General features: G+C 42.0%; 1 protein-coding gene across 2 annotated transcripts; it reads left to right on the top strand.

The window, feature by feature from the left end:
• The first annotated feature begins 4,919 nt into the window (after positions 1-4,919).
• On the top strand, positions 4,920-9,017 carry rsph1 (radial spoke head component 1). 2 transcript variants are annotated; one of them, XM_034132032.1, is made up of 9 exons: positions 4,920-5,183; positions 5,313-5,426; positions 6,080-6,185; positions 6,298-6,388; positions 7,215-7,350; positions 7,540-7,608; positions 7,729-7,818; positions 8,285-8,390; positions 8,565-9,017. In XM_034132032.1, the coding sequence occupies exons 1-9, from the start codon at positions 5,133-5,135 to the stop codon at positions 8,603-8,605; spliced, it is 804 nt and encodes a 267-aa protein (XP_033987923.1). In that variant the 5' UTR covers positions 4,920-5,132; the 3' UTR covers positions 8,606-9,017. The 2 variants fall into 2 exon arrangements, with proteins under 2 accessions (XP_033987923.1, XP_033987924.1); XM_034132033.1 differs by lacking the exon at positions 7,729-7,818 and having other exon boundaries at positions 8,565-9,012.
• Positions 9,018-13,457: the final 4,440 nt, after the last annotated feature.

Below are 13,457 nucleotides of genomic sequence, written 5' to 3' on the forward strand. Positions count from 1 at the left end.
CAGATCCGATAAGTAATAATGTATTTCTACCGTGAGTTCTGTGCTAAGTGCGTCAGCATTTTTTCGCTCAGGGCTAATTCCGAGGCTTGGTATTACCCTTGTGTTTCGTTTAGCTAAAAATGGTTCATATTGTCAGTTAGCTGAGTTTCTTCCCGTTAAGTGGGTATGCATCATTAATAGGTTGTTAAATGTTAAGAAGCCCTGAGACACAGTTTTGTGAAAAAAAAGCTGGCGGGGGCTGCCGGGTTAACAGGTTAAAAGGGTGAACCCACACAAGGCTCCAGGACCTGATGGCATCCCTGGCCGTGTTCTCAGGGTGTGTGCAGTTCAGCTGGTAGAGGTGTTCACAGACATCTTCAACAGGTCCTTGCTGCAGTCTGTAGTCCCCACATGCTTCAAACACTCCACCATCGTTCCTGTCCCCAAAAAATCAAAAATCACCAGCCTCAACGACTACCGCCCAGTAGCACTCACCTCCATCATCATGAAGTCCTTTTAGTCAAAACATTTATCACCTCCTCCCTCCCTGACTCTCTGGACCCCCTGCAGTTTGCCTACAGAGCAAACAGGTCCACAGACACGACGCCATAGCCCTCACCATCCACACTGCCCTCTCACACCTGGACCAGAGGAACACATATGTGAGAATGCTGTTCATTGACTACAGTTCAGCCTTCAATACCATTGTGCCCTCCAAGCTGGTCATCAAGCTCAGAGACCTTGGGCTCAACAGCGCCCTCTGTGACTGGATCCTGAACTTCCTGAAGGGCAGACCCCAGGCAGTGCGGCTGCGAAACATCACATCCTCCACCCTGATCCTCAACACCGGAGCCCCTCAAGGCTGCGTGCTCAGCCCTCTCCTCTACTCCCTGTTCACTCACGACTGCGTGGCCATACACAGCTCCAACACCATCGTGAAGTTTGCTGACGACCCGACCGTCATCGGCCAGATCACAGACGGCGACGAGACGGCGTACAGAGAGGAGGTCGAAAACCTGAAATCTTGGTGCCAGGATAACAACCTCCATCTCAACATCAGCAAAACAAAGGAGCTGATTGTGGATTACAGGAAGCAGCAGAGAGAGGGACACGCCCCCATCGCCATCAATGGGACTACGGTAGAGAGAGTCAGCAGCTTCAGGTTCCTCTGTGTCTACATCACTGAGGACCTGACATGGACTCATCACACTAACACCATCACCAAAACAGCTCGACAGCGGCTCTTCTTCCTCCGCAGGCTGAGAAGGTTCAACATGGACTCCAGGATACTCTGCAACTTCTAAAGGTGGTGCACCGATAGAGAGCATCCTGACCTTCTACAGGTGCACCATAGAGAGTATCCTGACTGGCTGCATCACGGCCTGGTATGGCAGCTGCACCGCCCTCAATCGCAAGGCTTTACAGAGGGTGGTGAAAACTGCACACCACATCACCAGGACGGAGCTGCCATCCATGGAGGATCTTTACTCCCAGCGGCTCAGGAAGAAAGCCCTCAGGATTATAAAAGACCCCCATCACCCCAGCCACAAACTGTTCTGTCTGCTGCCGTCTGGCACCGCAGCATCAGGACTAAAACCACCAGACTCAGGGACAGTTTCATCCCACAGGCCATAAGACTGTTAAACACCTGAACTTTTGAAACAACATCCACAACATTAATCTGGCTGCAATTTAGAAATGATTTATCTAATATATCATATTCAATCACTTGCATATAGACTCTTATTGCACTATTCCACTATTTCACTTTTTTACCATTTTTCTTTTTGTATTTACTTGCACTATTTTTTCTGTTTTTTCTGTTTTATTGTGTTGCACTGTTGGAGGAGCCTGTGACCTAAGATTTTCATCATCATACCTACACTGTAGCTATGTACGCATGACCAATAAAAGCCTTGAACTTGAACCTAAGTGTAACTATCCAAGCGGACTTGTGATTACAGGGGAAGATTTTAACATGGTCAATGCAAACGGCTGGACAGATATCCTCCCAAATTTCAATATAGCTCTAAGAACCCAATTTTATGTCATTTTTGGAGCTCTCATAACTTATCTGATCCTTGGCGCCTTCAAAATCCAGACATCATGCAATATTCCCGGTTTGAACCACATAATTCAAAGAAATCAAGAACAGATTTCTGGTTATTTCCTCCTTTGTAATGAACTTTGTCTCTGAAGAACATTATGTATAGGGTATTGGAAATTTAATTATTGTTTGTTGAAATGTAAATAATTTTGTTTTAGTATTCAAACCATATATTTTAAATGTGATGAGATCCTTTTAAATTAATATTGCTTGATGTCTGTGAAATTGTACATTTCTAAATGGGAATTTCTTTAATTTAAAATGAGGTATTAATTAATATTCTATTCAGGTTGGTAAATCGCTCAACAGAAATAAGAAATGGTCATAGTTTAAAGTTATGGCATTTCCTTCCACTATCAGAGAAGGTATTATAACTCTTATTCCCAAATCTGGCAAGGAACCACAATTATTAGATCATCTCAGACCAATTACATTATTGAATACTGACTACAAAACTGTTACCCATAGTTGTGCTAACAGATTAAAAACAAAGCAGTCCCCAGGAATAATTTACTGCATTTTCCAAATAATCTGGTCTAAAGCAGAAATAACAACTCATCATAACCATCATTATTAAAGAAATAATAAGAATGGAAATGGTAAGGATTCCCGAACTGAGTGTATCCATTTTACTCAGTGTGGAGATTTCTGGTGAACATGTGTGAGCCTAGTCTCCGACTGGTTAATGTGACTATATCAACTGAGGCTGTTGTACAAACACATGTTAAGGTGGTTAGGGTCCATTATTGGACTCTTCAGCTTTCACTTTTATCTTATGTGCTTTTTCTGTTGTTTTACCTTCGCACTAGCACAGTATACAACTGGCTCACACTTGATTAGTCTTAGAAAAACGAGTTGACTGGGGATGTCTGTTCAAAACATTGCGAGCTCCAATAAATCATTTAAACCAGCTATTGTTGCCCGACTTATCACTGAATATCGTTCCTAATGTGATACCAAGTCCATCTGAGGCCTGTGTACACCTTCAGACAGCCTCCCAGTGAAGCGTACGTTGTTTACTCAGTTTGAAAGCAGCGTGGAGAAGTCTTCAGCTGTGGTAAGCTGTGATCCTCTCAGGTAAACTGTGATCCTCTCAGGTAAACTGCGATCCGCCCAGGGTCAACTGGGATCCACCCAGGTTAAACTTTGACTTCTGTGGCTATCTACCAGCGATCATGTTTAATATGAAAGACTACACACACATTTATCCCTTATAAAAACAGTATTCTGCAGCACTCATCCAGATAAGATGTGACTGTTAACTCGTTTTGCAAAGATAGCAGCAGAAATGTCATTGCAGCATGTGCAGGGATATTTAGACTTTAAAATGCTGATGGGTTATTAATGTTGGTCTCGGCAAACAATATTAGGAATCCTCTATTCAAACATAATATTCAGTGTCCATCGACATGAAAATAACAAAAAAGTTCATACTGGACTCAAACCCGAGTCCCAACAGCAAAAATCACTCGAACCCTGCGCATTATGAGTGCACCACGGATCAACACGACATATTAGACCACCACACTTCAATTTGTTACATTAACCTTGTTAAAAAGTTCCAGAAAAATGCAACCCGACCATCATTTATAATGTGAGCGAATGTATGTACACTTATAATATATAATATACATATTATAGTAGGCATTTGCTTAGAAATAGTATATACTGACTGAGGTCTGTATCAAGCCTCATTAAGACCCACCGAGATCAGATATCCTAGTTTATCAGCCTGCGAGCCCACATTATGTTGTGATAAGTGTTAATTTTACATATGAATGTGTTCTAGTGCACACATAAAGTTCCAATATGCAAATCAGGCCATGTGTTTCGTTACATTTGCCATGCAACATTATGCTATACAATATAATATTTAGCCTCACAATATAGACATTTTTAAACGCTAACTTTCTAAATAGGCCCCCCATTTCCTGTTGCTATGTCTACTAATGCAGTAGCTGATAGGATGTAAACCTGGACCGAAGCTGTTGTGCTAGAAACAGAATGCAATTAAAAAAAGGTTTATATTCTAGCAATACTGCCTGTCTTTTCTGTCTTGCGACAGACTCACCAAAATAAAATACTTAACAGCATAGGGTATCATATCGACTCGACATCTATTAACGATATATGATACAAATGTAAGACTGACAACAACAATAGCTTGTAAAGGATTTATTGACGTGAGTGTTTTGCTGCAAAGTTATAAGGGATAAACGTGTGTGCAGTCTTTCATATTAAACATGGTCGCTGGTAGATAGTCACAGAAGTCGGATCACAGTTTACCACAGCTGAAGACTTCTCCACGCTGCTTTCAAACTGAGTAAACAACGTACACTTCACTGGGAGGCTGTCTGAAGGTGTACACAGGTCTCAGATGGACTTGGTATCACATTAGGAACGATATTCAGTGATAAGTCGGGCAACAATAGCTGGTGTTAATGATTTATTCGAGCGGATCACAGCTTATCACAGCTGAAGACTTCTCCACGCTGCTTTCAAACTGTGAGTAAACAACGTACGCTTCACTTGGAGGCTGTCTGAAGGTGTACACAGGTCTCAGATGGACTTGGTATCACATTAAGAACGATATTCAGTAATAAGTCTGGCAAATTTGTGCAACCTGCACAAACACAATAGCTCACCATGATTAAAAATGGTGAAATGCAATGTAAAATTACCGAAAAAATACAAGCTCACTAAATCACAACCGCTCAAACCAACTACCAACTACTACCGAGAATTGGGCAGAGAAGGAGTCCGAGAAAGTTGCTCCCTTATGTGACGTAATATGACGCGTTTTAAAAAACAAAACGGCTACTTCCCCCTCTGAATTCCTGCCCTTATGTCTCGTAAAACATATCAAATCCTGCATTCACTTTTTTAATTGTAATTTTCAGGCAAGGTTAAGCATAAATGTAGTAAAAAAAAAAAACCTGCAAGCTGCTCTTTAACACCTATGCAACTTCTGGTCACGTGGAATTGGCCGTTGTCATGGTAACTGTAAACAGCAGAGCGCACACACCGGGACAAAGGAGTCAGAAACATGTCGGATGTCGGTTCTGATGAGTTTGATGATGAACGCGGGAAACTTGGGGTGAGTTTATTGTCTGTCTGTGAGTGAGTCAGACATCTTTGCTTTGTTGTAAGGAATTACGCTGGCTGAAGCTAACGTTAGCATTAGCAGGCTACAGACTGTGTGATCCGCTCTGCCGTGTCCCCGCAGGAGTATGACGGCGGGAGGAACGGAGCCGGAGAGAGGCACGGAGCCGGGAGAGCCGTCCTGCCCAACGGGGACGTGTATCAGGGCGGGTACGAGAGCGGCAGGAGGCACGGACAGGTAGGAGTAAGACCCCAACAGTAGAAAAACGTTTTCCTAACCTTAAAATAGCTTCTAACTTAGAACCTATGTTAAGGTTAGGAAAACGTTTATTGTTCTTCTAAATATGTGACTGCTGTTTAGCTAGGATTCCTCATACATGTTCATATTAAGGACATCACTGGGCCAAGGTCCATGAAAGATTTAAAATGGTATATATGCAATTGGAAAATAAGATTGTTGTAGTAGACGACCACCGATTTGTACAGACTTGTAAAAGGTGTACACGTTGCTACTGTATGTCAATACTGATATTTATCTTTGGCAATTATATTTCTTTATTTAATCATAATACATCTTGTTTATCATCATGAATATAACAAGTAAACACAGTAGTTCCCTTTAACTCATTAAGCACCCAAAGTTAAAGTGAATAACAGGAGTAATAATTTCAAAAATAAATGTTTTTGACAAATAGATTGCACATTTTACAGTGTTGTCCTGGCAACGTGCATAGACAGGTCAGTCAGCATCAGCTTCAAACGGCCAGTCAGTGCAGCTCCTGCAACAGAGGCCATGTGGCAGGCCGTGGCAAAGCGTCTGTTTCTGAATGTACCTGCCACGTGTGCTTCCTGCAAGATAAATGTCTCTTTGACAATTCATCTTGACTATAGGGGACATATTGCTTCAAGAATGGGGCGAGATATGTTGGAGACTATTACCAGAACATGAAACATGGACACGGCACCTTCTACTATCCCGACGGCTCTAAATATGAAGGTACAAGAATCATATTATTTTGGGATAGTTGCCAACATTCCATCAGTGTGTGTCCGTTTACAGTTTTGTGAAGATAATACTATTTTTCAGCTGGCAACTTTGTGTGTGTTAGGTTTGTGGGTTGAGGACCTGAGACAGGGTCATGGTCTCTACACCTACCCCAATGGAGATGCTTATGAGGGGGAGTGGCTTCATCATATGAGGTATATCTACATTTTGTGAAAGCACACAATTCTCTGTGCCATCTGGATTTAAAAGCCAGCTTGGTTTTCCATTATCTAACCTCAGTGGTGTAATGTAGTGAACAATATTTACTCAAGTATTGTACTTAAGTAAGATTTTGGGGTACTTATACTTTACTTACTGTAGGTATTTTATTTTATGCTACTTTATACTTCTACTCCAATGCTTTTTGGAAGCCAATATTATACTTGTTTACTCTATTACATGTATTTGACTAAATGAGTTACTAGTTGCTGTACAGATTCAGATCATTAGCTTAAACAAAATATAAATAAACTATGGTATAAAAGTATAGGTTAAGATATACAGCAGCAGTAGATACAAGTAGCACAATCTTTACCAGCATTCAAAAAATAATCCAGTTATTTAATAAATATGATTCTAACATGGGACATTATGCACAATGACTACTTTTACTTTTGGTACTTTAAGTATATTTGAATGCCAATACTTTTGTTATTTTACCTAAGTAAGATTTGAAATGCAGGACTTTAATTGTAACAGAGTATTTTTACACTGTAGTATTTCTAGTATGAGTACTCCTTACAACACTGTCTACACTCAATGATTAAGACCTTTGGTAAATCACTGCTGTAGACAACTAGGTTGCATATGTTATTTCAACAGCCTGACAAAGTGATTTCAATATACAGGATGTAGATTTATTTTCAACCAAAGCTAAGTTTCAATATCGACACCTTTTTACCTGAACATTACCATTCTACAGTAAATACCGTTAATAGCATTTCAGAACTGCTGACATCCTTGGTCTCATGTGATTGCTAGGCATGGCCAGGGCATTTACAACTACCAGGAAACTGTCTCCAAGTACAAGGGCTCATGGGTAAATGGCAAGATGGAGTCAGCTGGGGAGTATATCCACTCTAACAACAGATACATGGGTAACTTTGTCAACAATAATGTAAGTTTTACTTTAATACCTCACAAAATGCTTATACAATGTTTTAACAACATTTTATTCACCAACTAAAGTGTACATACCACATTAAACACATACACAACACAATACACACAAATAAAACCCAGGTTGTAATAAAACATGTTTTACATTGTGTTCAGTAACAATCACAGCAGATTATTTTCTCCTCAGCCGTCCGGCCCGGGGAAGTACGTGTTTGACGGCTGTGAGCAGCACGGTGAATACCGCCCCGCTGAGCAGGTGATCACACAACCACACAACTCTTTCTCCTTACTGTGTCTGCAAACAGAAGGGATAGCATTCATGATATGACACTGAGACACAAGGTAACCATAACAACTCTCTTAACTTAAACTCCAGCCAGCGACTGATGAGGAGAACGGTACAAATCTAAAAACACAGCGGTCCCCCTACCTAGGCTCCAGAGAGGGGTACCTCAGCACCGAGGAGGTGCTCTAACTCCAGAGTGTGTCAGTAGAGACAGGCGTGTCCTTTCTGTCTGCTAGAACTCCTTCTTCCTTAGTTCATCTGTTCTAAGTGCATGTTTGACTTTATATGCATGACGATCAGTCACGTTGAGTGACTTTATCATAACTTCAGGATTCATGTTTGTGGCTGCACAATTTAGAAAAATGACTAGTTGTGATTGACTGATATTGCCAATGCGATATGATTTGCGATTCACATTATCATTATTTTTCAATGATCATGGTGTGATTTTTTTAAGAGGATCTATACCAAACAAGCATATTGTGGTATTACATTTGGATTAATTGGGCAGCCCGTTACATGTAAATAAAAGTGTGTTGAAGGTGCGTACTTAATGGTGTGCGTTTTGCTTGCAAATCAAACCAAAATGAATGTTAACAATATATTGTAGAACATTTTCTCACAGTGTGTTCTTCATTCTATCCAGGACCGAGCTGAGGGTGAGTGGGGGGAGTCGGGCTCGCCTGCCATCCTCAAGTGGATCCCCAAGTGTGTAACCGACTTGACGCTGTGGACAGGCACACACACTTCATGTGAGCTTTATAAAAAAAAACTAGAATATAACAGACCTGCTGTAAATGTACCATCATCTGAAGGTCAGCCTTTATTGTTGATGATGTTTCTGAGGAATACATTCAACAGTTCAAAATATTGCAAACACAGAGTTGATGTGCCGTTCAGTGTTAACGTGTGTTTTCTTCTGTCAGGTGCAGAAAAGGACACGGCTTCAGCAGAGGCAGAGAACTGACATGTCTGATCAATCCTCAAACATAAATATACTAATACATTTGTAAATTAGCCTTGTCTTTTTCTTTGAAGGTGTTTAGTAGAAGCAACAGGAAACGTTTCCTTATATAATGTGCTGCCCCTGTCTGCTAATCTCCAAACAGCTTCATATGTCTAAAATACATAAAAAGCTACCAGACCTGGTATATTCACAGTGTTCCATTTTTAAAAAGAAAAAGGTGATAGAGGAAGTTAATTAAATAAATCAAATTATTTGTAAACTATTTACAATTTAAAACAGGGTAAGAATGTGTTTTCTGTTGTTTTGTTAGGAGGTTGCTGCTTGAATGCTTTCAGACAATTTTACTATATACTTTTTTTGTTAGGTTAGGTTCTGACAAATAAAATTACTGAAAAAACATACATTTTATTTTTTATTTAAAGCTCCCATGTCATGCTTTTCCGGTTATTACCCGTCCCCTTGTGTGTTATGAAGGTTTTTATGCATGTAAACGGTGTGCAGAGTCAAAACCCTCAAAGTACACCCTGTCGCGAGTAAAACTCTAACACAGAAAATACCTCCCCAAAATGCCTCGTTGGAGATACGTCACTGCCCATTTGAGTCTTCCATTTAGTTCCGGGTACGGCCTGATGTCATGCGGTACCCGGAACGAAATGGACCAATCCCGAAGAGCTATGGCCACACCCAGCGGCGCTGGCCGCACCCTCTGCCAGCCTAACATTTACTGTTGGAAGCTCTGGTTCAGTTCACAATCGATCCAGTCATGCCACTGCCAAGGACCTGTTTCCTGAAATGTGAGGAGAAATCTGAGCTGTTTGTCCTACCGACGGAAGAACCACGACGAAGTCAGTGGTTGAAATGTCTTTTTAACACTGTTCCTTCAGAGGTTCGAAGAACCGGCATTATAGCGTAGCGTGTATGCTACCGATCTAACCAACGGAGCTAGACATGGGTTTGATCGGAAAAACATTTGTGTTATGCTACGTTGCTAGCGTTTAAATATATCAACTACAATGTCAGCAGATGGCCTTACATGTTTGTCATGGCAGGAGAATGTCTGCAGTCACACACACGGAATACTCATACAGTATACTCCGGGTGATTTACCGTACATTGTGACAGTACATGTACATACTGCATGTATAGCTAACGAGGCTAGCTATACATGCTAGCGCAAAACAATGTATTCATGCAAGTTACAATGTATGACCGAACGTAGCAGAATACCCGTATAAGATTGCAATTAGAAACACGTTATTGCTAGCCTAATATGAACCACTAGCTTTTGTTCATAGTAGTTTTATTACACTACATTATAGTTGCCGTTCCTCCGAGCTAGCGTTCATATCGTGTTAGCTACCAAAGTAAACAAGAAAGCTAGGTTAGCATATTAGCTGGCAAGCTGTTCATTAGATGGATTAGATAGATCCACACTCCTACCACAACTACTACTAACGAATCTAAGACAACCAAGTTTCTCTAATATTTTGTGATTTGCATTTGATTTCGTCCAGCCAGATCCTGCCGGACAATACATGACGGGGACGGGACTACCACACTGATGCATCGTCCTAAAAAGCCCCGGCTGCGCCCAGGCAAGATGCGGGGAGGAATGGATGATATATGTATATATGTATATTTATGTTCATTTTGTACATTTCTAAAAATAAAGTTTGATGGAAATACTTAGTAGGCCTATCCTTTCTTCCCTGAATTATTTGCTCCTATAACATATCATTCATATATAGCAAACCATGATTTGATTTCTCATCAAACAGTAGTAGTTTATTACAGGTAAAAATAACTTACTCTTTGTTATGACCGGCTCGTAGGCCACAACGGAAAGACAAGGAGACATACACGAGTTTACAAAACCACGGCACATTTATTGTGGTAAATGCAGAGATAGGTGGTCGAGTGGAGAGGATCGCCGAGTTCGTCTTTCTGCAGCCGCTTTGGAGAGAGACAGGGGCCGCCGTGTGACTCCGGGCAGCTGGGCTTAATAGCACCTCGGCTCCGGCCAGGTGTCCGTGATCGCGCTGATTAGCCTCTTCAGCTCCACCCCATCGTAAGACCTGCAACACGCCTGCACAAAGGCCCTGGGGCCGTCACACTCTTCTATAACAACAGTTGTTGGTACAGTTCGGTTAGTTAGCGTATAAAATATACGGCTGTACCGACGCCATTATAAGACTGATGTTCTGAGAGCGAGCCGAAAAAAGCGGGCGGAGCCTCTCTGGTGGTTGACTAATCAGAACAGAGTGGCCGAGCTGACCAATCGGAGCACACTAGGCTCACAGGGAGGGGGGGGAGCAAGAGCTCCAACGAGTCGTTTAGTGGAGAGAGTGAATACTGCTGAATACACATACTTTACAGAGATGCTGTATGCGAAACCAATGTGAGTTTGGAAAATTGCACAGTATAAATCTATTTTAGTATACCTCAACAATGTAATTATGATCAGTGGAAATGGCCATGACATGTGCCCTTTAATCGTTTATTTGGCAGGGACAATGCACTGTAATGAACACTTAAAACATTCAAATGTGTCAAGCGTAACAGTGCCAGATTTAGCTTTGAGCTCATTTCCATTTGCAGTCCCTCACATAAAAACATTTAAGAAATTTACATTTTACAAACATAGCAAAAACAAATACATGATATGCAAAAAGTGCAAGAGAGCAAGAGCAGCATACACAAGTATTTACCACATGGCAGTATGTGACGACCCCTGCTTCAAGGTCTCCTGTGGGGTGCATGGCCCTTTAATGTTTCTCCTCTGCTTGTGACGCCCTGATTGAGGACACCTGGCGGCTGTTGGAGGGGACCTGACCGCGGAGCAGCCACGTCGCTTAGCCTTTTTGGCTTTTCCTTTGTGTTAGTTTTTCTTGGTTTACGTTAAACTTTTGTTAATAAATATATTTTTCATATATGTTCTTGTCCTTTCCCACGCTTTTTGTTATGGCCAAGAGCCAGGCCATGACAGATGGGGGCTCGTCCACTTCTTTTATCTGTGATACAGCAACGGATAGGTAAGATTTGTGTTGGGAGTTGGTGCGCGTGTATAAAGTTTGTTGGGAGCGCGTTTGCAGTGCGGCCGGTTTCTATGTTTCGGCTCGTTGTGGGAAGGACATTTCAGATCGTTGTTTGGGGACATATTTAATTACTTTGTGAGGCTTTGATTTGTTTGGTATTATATTTCGGGAGAGTGGTTGCTAGTTGTTCTTAGCCGTGTTCAGCTGTTTGTTTTGGTTTGTTTTTCTCCTTTTTCTCTCGTGGGGGTTTGTTGGTGCGGAGCGGTGCAGAGTTTTCCCTGGCAGGTTAAGCGGCGGTTCCCTTGGGATTGTTGAGCGGGGTGTGTAGTGTTGCGGAGAAAGTGGTTGAAGCTTCGGCTTGGGAGCATGGCCGTGGTCACAGTAGTGTTGCTAGCTTGCTAGTCGCTTTGCTGGGCCAGCGGTCTCCGGTGCATAAATACCCACCACAAGTAACTGCATGAAGACTAGGGAGGAGATTAGTCAGTGGGATGGTGAGTTAGTGGGGAAACTCCAATCAGAACATTAGTGTTGTTCCACTTTGGACGCATCACGCATAACAAGCGTGGTGGTATCTGTCCGGTTTGTTTTTGTGTTTGTTTTTTTCCCCTCATCTCTCGGTTTAAAGGTCCGGTGTTGTGTTCCGGTGAGGGGTCGTTGGAAGTTAATATGGCTGACGTAGAGGCATTTGTTGAAGCTCCGTCTCAGGAGTTGCTGGGCACTTTTTCAAGAGAGCAGCTGCTCTTAATTGCTGAGCATTTCGCTGTGTCTATTGTCGGGGATAGAAGGGTGAAAGACAACATTAAAGACTCTATAGTGTCAACGTTAAGGGAGACGGGAGTTTTTGCTGCAAAGGAAGAGGGGGTTTTGTTAAAACCTCGTTTTCAGGCAAGTGCACTTTATTTTGAGCAGCAGAGGGAAATGTTGTTGTTACAGCAGGAACACGAAAAAATAAAGTGGGAAAAGGAAATCACAGTGGAGCGGATGCGACAAGAATCTGAGAAAGCCAAGATAGAGTGGGAGGGACATCGTCTGGCTATTCTCAGAGATGGCGCGTTGTCCGGTGAGGGGCAGGGTGAACAGGTGCCCAGGTCTCCTCATCGCTTTGATGTTAATAACCTGCGCTTGCTGCCTCACTTTAATGAAAGTGATCCTGACACGTTTTTTTTGTTATTTGAACGTGTAGCTAGGGCTAGAGAGTGGCCTGATGCAGACTGCGCTCTGATGCTTCAGTGTGTTCTCACAGGAAGAGCGCAGTCTGCATATTCCTCCTTATGTCTGGAAGATAGCTCTAGCTATAGTAAAATAAAATCAGCGGTGCTTAGAGCATATGAACTCGTGCCAGAGGCCTATCGACAGCGTTTTAGGTTCTTTGAGCAAAAACAAGATCAAACATATGCAGTGGCGACTGGTCATTAGGGGCAGGTGGGGCACAGCCCCACCTAGTGTCAGCAGAAAGTATTACAAATAATGATTACAAAAATGCAAAAAAAAAAATATATATATATATAAAATATATTTTAAGATCATGTTTAATCATCTGATTCGTCTGTACATTGCTGTTTTAGTCTGTGTTCTTCTAATTAGTGTGTCTACAGTCACAGTGTGTGCCTATTGAGCTGTTTAGAGCCATGTGGGACAAAACCTGATTATGCCCCTTCCTCTCGCTGTGAAGTCAACGGTGACTGTAAAAACTTCACTGCGCATGCTCAGAGTATTTTGTAATGAAATGTGTGTGGCAAAAAAATAATGACCAGAGGGGCATGGAGCTACCATCCCCACCATACGTCATCTCAAATCATTCAGAGCTGATTGGCTGT

The sequence above is a fragment of the Trematomus bernacchii genome, unplaced genomic scaffold (assembly GCF_902827165.1).
Source record: "Trematomus bernacchii unplaced genomic scaffold, fTreBer1.1, whole genome shotgun sequence".
Lineage (NCBI taxonomy): Eukaryota > Metazoa > Chordata > Actinopteri > Perciformes > Nototheniidae > Trematomus > Trematomus bernacchii.

Excerpts from the sequence above, each read along its gene's own strand:
- rsph1 (XM_034132032.1), top strand. The coding sequence starts at position 5,133 with ATGTCGGATGTCGGTTCTGATGAGTTTGATGATGAACGCGGGAAACTT. Across the intron at positions 6,186-6,297 it reads CGACGGCTCTAAATATGAAG|GTTTGTGGGTTGAGGACCTG; the intron begins GTACAAGAATCA and ends TGTGTGTGTTAG. Across the intron at positions 6,389-7,214 it reads GAGTGGCTTCATCATATGAG|GCATGGCCAGGGCATTTACA; the intron begins GTATATCTACAT and ends TGTGATTGCTAG.